Here is a 6,000-nt window from a genome sequence, read left to right on the forward strand (position 1 = left end):
GTGACGTCTCGAAGTGACTAGAGTGTGATGCGATTGATGGCAAGTTCAAGTGCCATAGAGTCATGTGAGATGACTAGTCGATCACATAGGCAGACTGTTAGGAACACTTTGTCGGGCAGTGACCGCTTATAGAGTTCTGGCAAATTTATATAGCCTGGTCGTGGCGAGAGCTACTATAGTATTCCAATGAGTCGATTCTTTTGACTAAAGTCTATTCGCCTAAGATGGCACAGTTTCAGATTAGCTTTGATTTATGTTACTACGACCTTCGTAAATGGGGTCAAATGGGCATATTTTAGGTTATGATGGATGTGGCTAGTCGAAGGGAATAAGTGCGATAGGAATTGTCCACCCCTTTGTCAGGGTTAAAACAATATCTCGTGGGCCACTCGAGGAGTAATGAACTTGAAATGCGTGGCCACGCTCGGATGGTATCTATGGTAGATAACTCCGGTCAATCAGTTATTCTCCAGATCGAGGAAACCACTCTCGATATGATCACTTGCAAGTACGACCCGAAAGACACCTTGCATTGAGTGGGAGATAGTAATAGGACAAGAGAATTGGTGACGCACACTTGTCAAGGACAAGTGGGAGATTGTTGGGAAATGTGTCCTCAACAATAGTGCAATCACATGATTTAAATATCATTATTAAATCTCATATAAAGAATACGTAAGGGATGATTCAATTATATTGTCAACTGATCAACATTAATCGGTAACGATTGGCTTGCTAGAGTTTGACGTTACTGTCGTGGGACGGTGGTGGTCAGTTGATCCCTTAAGGTCACACCTAAAGGATGATGCCATTATCTATAAAGTTGGTTAATTGTATGACGATGCAAGTTGATCAATTCCTTAAAATTGAACAATTCGATTTGTAAGAGAGAATAATTATCTTATTGTAATGGGATTAAATAAGATTTATTTTAGTAATAAAATGCCTTGTTACTAAAATTATTTATTGTTTGAGAAACAATAGAGATAGGAATGAATGGTTAATTATAATTATAAGATGTTGTGAATTATAATCACATGACCTATTTTATTTATGTGATCAACTATCACTAGTCAATGTATTCGATGTAATTTAATTAATTCATGAAATGATATTTATGTGATAAATATGAATTAAATTAATTAATAACATGTATCATACTACATGTGACATATTGTGTGACAATTGACAAAATAAAATGGTGGTCCATATTATGTGTAAACCGAAATATTGGAGGTTGTATGGGAAATAAAACACTATGATTACCTATAATGTAGGGTAGTCTTACACCCACTTTACTTAATAAGAACAAAAGTAAAAGGAAAGACCATGCATTGGTCTTTCACAACTCCTCCAACCGGTTTTGTGAGGAGATATAGAGAATTTTATTCTCTTAATTTTACTCATCATTCATTCTAATATCACATGCAAAAAGTTCATGTATTTTCTCTCTTCTCTCTCTTTAATCTTCATCAATTAGATGAGTTTTTGATTCAAATTGTTCTAAAAGATTACTAAAATTATTAATGTAATATATGAGTGTTAGTAATCAATTTTAAGGTAAACTACTAAACTAATATCTAGCTAATATTATTTAGTGGGGATAAGGGATAGTCTTGGGTGCAATCAAGAGGAGAATCTCTACTTTGGGATTTTGGAGGATCATCCTTATATTCATGGAAAGCTCAAGAACTAACAAGAAGGAGATCTTGTTGGTGCCCCTTTTGACCGAAATTTATTTGGTGAGAAATTGATTTTCTTATCTCTTTTGTTTTAGTTTGCATGCATAAGATCTAGTTTTAATTTTATGACTAAATTAAAATGATACATATATGAATATGTTAAGTAATGAGATATAGATTTCTAACAGAAGTGAGGTGTGCAATACCATTCGTGGCAAGGTAAGGGGCTAGTTTTTGAAACTCTCCCCCGTTGTTAGAGTAAAGTGTGCGGAGCGTGGTTCGAAATTGTTTTTCAACAAGGGGTTTAAAACGGGTGAAAATAGAGTACGTGTCTGACTTACGTTTTAAAGGTTAAAACCGCACATATTTGGTGAAATGATTGACGAAGATGACGTAGTATTTAAAATTATCAACGGAGTAGATGGGAGATGTCCATAGATCACTGAAAACGACTTCAAGAGGGGCACTACTAGTAAGAGAGGAAGCAGTAAACGGTAATTTCGTACTTTTATTAATAAGGCAAGAATTACATGGAGTATTCTTAATGTGTGAAACATGAAGATGAGAAGCTAATTGCTTTAAAATAGGAAATGAAGGTTGGCTGACACGATGGTGAAAATCCGAGGAAGAGGTGTGTGCCGAAGAGACTTGAGGAGACACAGGTGAAGGAAGCAGTTGATAGACACCATCTTTGACTAGACTGCGGTGAAGGAGTGCCCCCGTGCTAGGATCCTTAATACAAAACGAAGTGGGTAAGAATTCAACAGAGACATTATTGTCGTTACAAAATTGAGAAATTGAGATAATGTTTTTGCGAATATTAGGGACAACAAGAACGTTAGACAGAGAAAAAGTACGAGAGTTAAAGGAAAAGGAGGTGGAACAGGTATGAGAGATGGAAAGACCCGAACCATCGCCTATAACAATCTCGTCAGTGCCATCATACGGGTAGTGTAGGGAGAGGTTTTCGAGGTCAGCGGTAACGTGATGCGAAGCACCACTGTCAAGGAGCCACGGGTCATAGGCTGTCGGATCAGAGGGTTGAGCAGTGGTGGTGTGGGCTTTGGGAGGCTGGGTACTAGCTTTAGGGTGGCGAGGAACTTTGATGTCAGGGTAAAGTTCCTTGAAAACAGGGCAGAAGGCGAGCAAGTGGCCTTGGACGTTGCACCAGTGGCAACGACCCTTATAGGGATTGCGTGGTTGATTAGGTGGGTTAGAGGATGGGGCAGGGGTGCGAGGTTGATAGAAAGGCTGGGTTGTGGGTCGTGGTTGATAGGCCGGCTGGGTGGGTGGTCTGGGCTGATAATACGGGCGGTAAAAGTGGGATTGGTTGTGGCAGGAAAGGGAAAAGTGTGGGATTGTTCACCAATTTGGATAGTAAGTTCTTTGTTGATGAGCTTTTCATGGAGTTCAGGAAAGGGAATCAGGGTGTCACGGGCATGAACCACATCAATCACGGACTAATAGCAAGGGTCATCAATGCTTTCAAAGACACGGTCCGTGATATCTTTATTGGACATAGGGCTGCCAAGGAGGGCAAGCTTATCACTAATAGTTTTAATTTTATTCATAAATTCGGAAATAGAGGTCGAGCCTTTTGTGAGGTTACGGAGTTTGAATTTAAGTTGCTTAATGTGACCACGAGAGGGCAGGGAATATGTTTTTTCAAGGATGTCTCATGCTTCCTTCGTGGTGGTTGCCTTAAGAATTAGGGAACTAACGATTGGGGTGAGGGTGCAGATCCAAAGAGAAGTTTATCTTGTTTGAACCAAGTTTTGAATGCAATGTTGTCAGATGTGGTGTCGGTAGCACTGGTGAGTTCCTTGGCCGGAGCAAGAAACGTGCCATCGACGTACCCATAAAGATCACAGCCAAGGAGGAGTGAGGAGAGTTGGATCCTCCACGATTGGTAATTTAAGCCGGTCAATTTCTCGACCGAATTGATGTTGATGAGGAGTAGGGTTTTATGGGTTCATCTTTGTTGGGAATAGTGTGAGACAAGGTCATATGGACGGAGGAAAAAAAAAGGATCAGGTGCTCGATACCATGTAAAGAGAGTTTATGGCTTGGAAAGCTTAAGATTTCATTGATGTAAAACACGAGTATATATACAAGCGATGTGCAGCTATCCTACGTAACTTATACCAGAGGTAAGGAATCCTAGTATACAATCTAATAGCTAGGACTTAGTAAAGTAAACTAATACTAAGATAAGAAGAATATATGAAAATATATACACAATATTAACAAGGTACGGAAGTAATCACGGGGAAGGATACGGAAGTATCTTTATCACGGGGAAGTTCGTTGAGTGTTTTACTAAGTTTACTAGTGTAAATCTCGTGCATAAATTCACGATTCTTTTAGATCGGGATGTTAGAAAGCTTAACAAATAAAAATGATAAAGGCTTATCACTAGGCCCCTGGCTCCCTTCCCCTGACCTTTGCCTTAAAATCAATGTGAACACGTCTTTTTGTTCGAGTTCTCTTTCTTGTGGGATTGGGTGTATTGTTCGGGATTGGAATGGGCGTTGGGTTTTTGGATGAACGAGTCGTTGCCATGCTCCTAACCCGTTAGCTTGTGAGCTTTTCACCATTAGAGAAGGAATTCAGTATACGCAGTTAAGTCCAAGGGCAACTTTGTTCTTAGTTCGAATTGTCAAACTGTTGTGAAACTTATTTGCTCTAATATCATCCTGTTGCGTCCTCTTGCTAATGTTATTATGAAGTGCAGAGAACTGAGCCTAATGTTAAGTTTTGTTCAGTTACGGAACTAAGCCTTTAACTTTTAAAAGCTTGTAAATGACCCTTGTACTTTAGCCAAAAGTAAAATTAAACCCAATTTTATTTAAAGTTCATCACACATATTCAACTGACTCTTACAATTTTATAAATTTGTACTATACAATTCGATATAAATTTTAGAATATTTCTCTTAATTTACCAATCACTCTGTATTATACAATTCATATAAATTTAATTACTTCATAAATTTTATATAATTTGTTCATGTAATTAAAATTATTTTTCTACTAAATTTCTATAGAAGTAGTAATGTTTGTAATCTTTTTTTTTTGTGTGTGGTTAGAAATGGTATAAATTAACATAAAAGTATAAAGAATTGATTCGATTTAATTTTTTCTATTTGTTTAAAAGAGATTAATTACTGCACTTTAAACATAGAAGGCTTAATTTCACAATTAAACAAATATAAGGAATTGTTAATTATCGATCTGCCATAAAGTAGAAAGAATTTTGGAGCTTAAAATATGTAGTGATTAAGTTGTAAAGGAGTAAATGATGAGCTTAATGAGCCAAATCAGAGATCACATACAATAATCATGTTCTTTAATTAATAATGGAAAAACAAGGTTTTTTGATCGATCCTCCAGAAGCAACACGTTTATAGATAAAAAAAAAGCAGGAAAGAAATGCCCTATACTAAAAACTAAAGACAAAATATAGAGAAGTTGTTTGGTAAGAAAAAATCTTGTATTCACCGGAAGTACCGTACCATCCATCAAGAATAAATAATAGAATAATTAATATTTAAAAAAAAAATACCAGGAGGAACTGCAAAATTCATAGAGCTTGCCACGGTTGGAGAAAATAATAAGAGCAACTTCAGCATCACAAAGAACAGAAAGTTCATAAGCTTTCTTAAGCAAACCATTTCTTCTCTTTGCAAATGTTACTTGCCTATTTATTTTGTTCTCTATTCTCTTTAACTCTACTCTTCCTCTCCCCATCTTTTATATCTATATCTATATATATATATATATATATATATATATATATGTGTATATATATATATATATATAAAAAAAAAAATAGAAATTGTTGCCAAGTTATTTTTACTAGAAAGAAATCAATTGTAAGATTATACTAATTATGGAATCCAATTCCTCTTTTAGTTTTTCAACTATTTCTAGACCATTTTCCCGTTTTTTTTTTTTTTTTCAAATGTTTCTGAAATAATATTGGTAGGTAAGGGACTAGAGAGAGTAGAAAGGCAAGTGAGAGGAAATGGAAACCTTTCAGAGTTATTTTGTTATTTGTTGTAGGGAGGGCCTGACTGAAAGAGTACCAATGACATTACTAAAATTGTTCCATATTCGGTAGGAGTTAGATACACGTTTCATCTTTGGTTTTAAGATAATACACTTTCTATATCTATCATTTACATGTGTTCATGAAAACCATACATTTTTTAAAGGAGATGATTCTTTTAAGGAAAATGCACAAGATATTCTTGAGGTTTACCATTTTGAATGAAATATTCAAAATTTTGATTCGGAAATTTTAAGAGGTCATAACT

General features: G+C 36.0%; 1 protein-coding gene across 1 annotated transcript in view; it reads right to left on the bottom strand.

Moving 5' to 3' along the window:
• The window catches only part of LOC141623829 (MADS-box protein CMB1-like), a 106,247-nt gene extending 100,467 nt beyond the window's left edge, over window positions 1–5,780 (bottom strand). Inside the window, exon 1 of the mRNA XM_074439981.1 lies at window positions 5,247–5,780. Within this exon, the coding sequence (XP_074296082.1) occupies window positions 5,247–5,431 (185 nt within the window). The 5' untranslated portion in view covers window positions 5,432–5,780. The remainder of the gene's footprint in view (window positions 1–5,246) is intronic.
• Window positions 5,781–6,000: the final 220 nt, after the last annotated feature.

This window comes from Silene latifolia, chromosome X (assembly GCF_048544455.1).
Source record: "Silene latifolia isolate original U9 population chromosome X, ASM4854445v1, whole genome shotgun sequence".
Classification (NCBI taxonomy): domain Eukaryota; kingdom Viridiplantae; phylum Streptophyta; class Magnoliopsida; order Caryophyllales; family Caryophyllaceae; genus Silene; species Silene latifolia.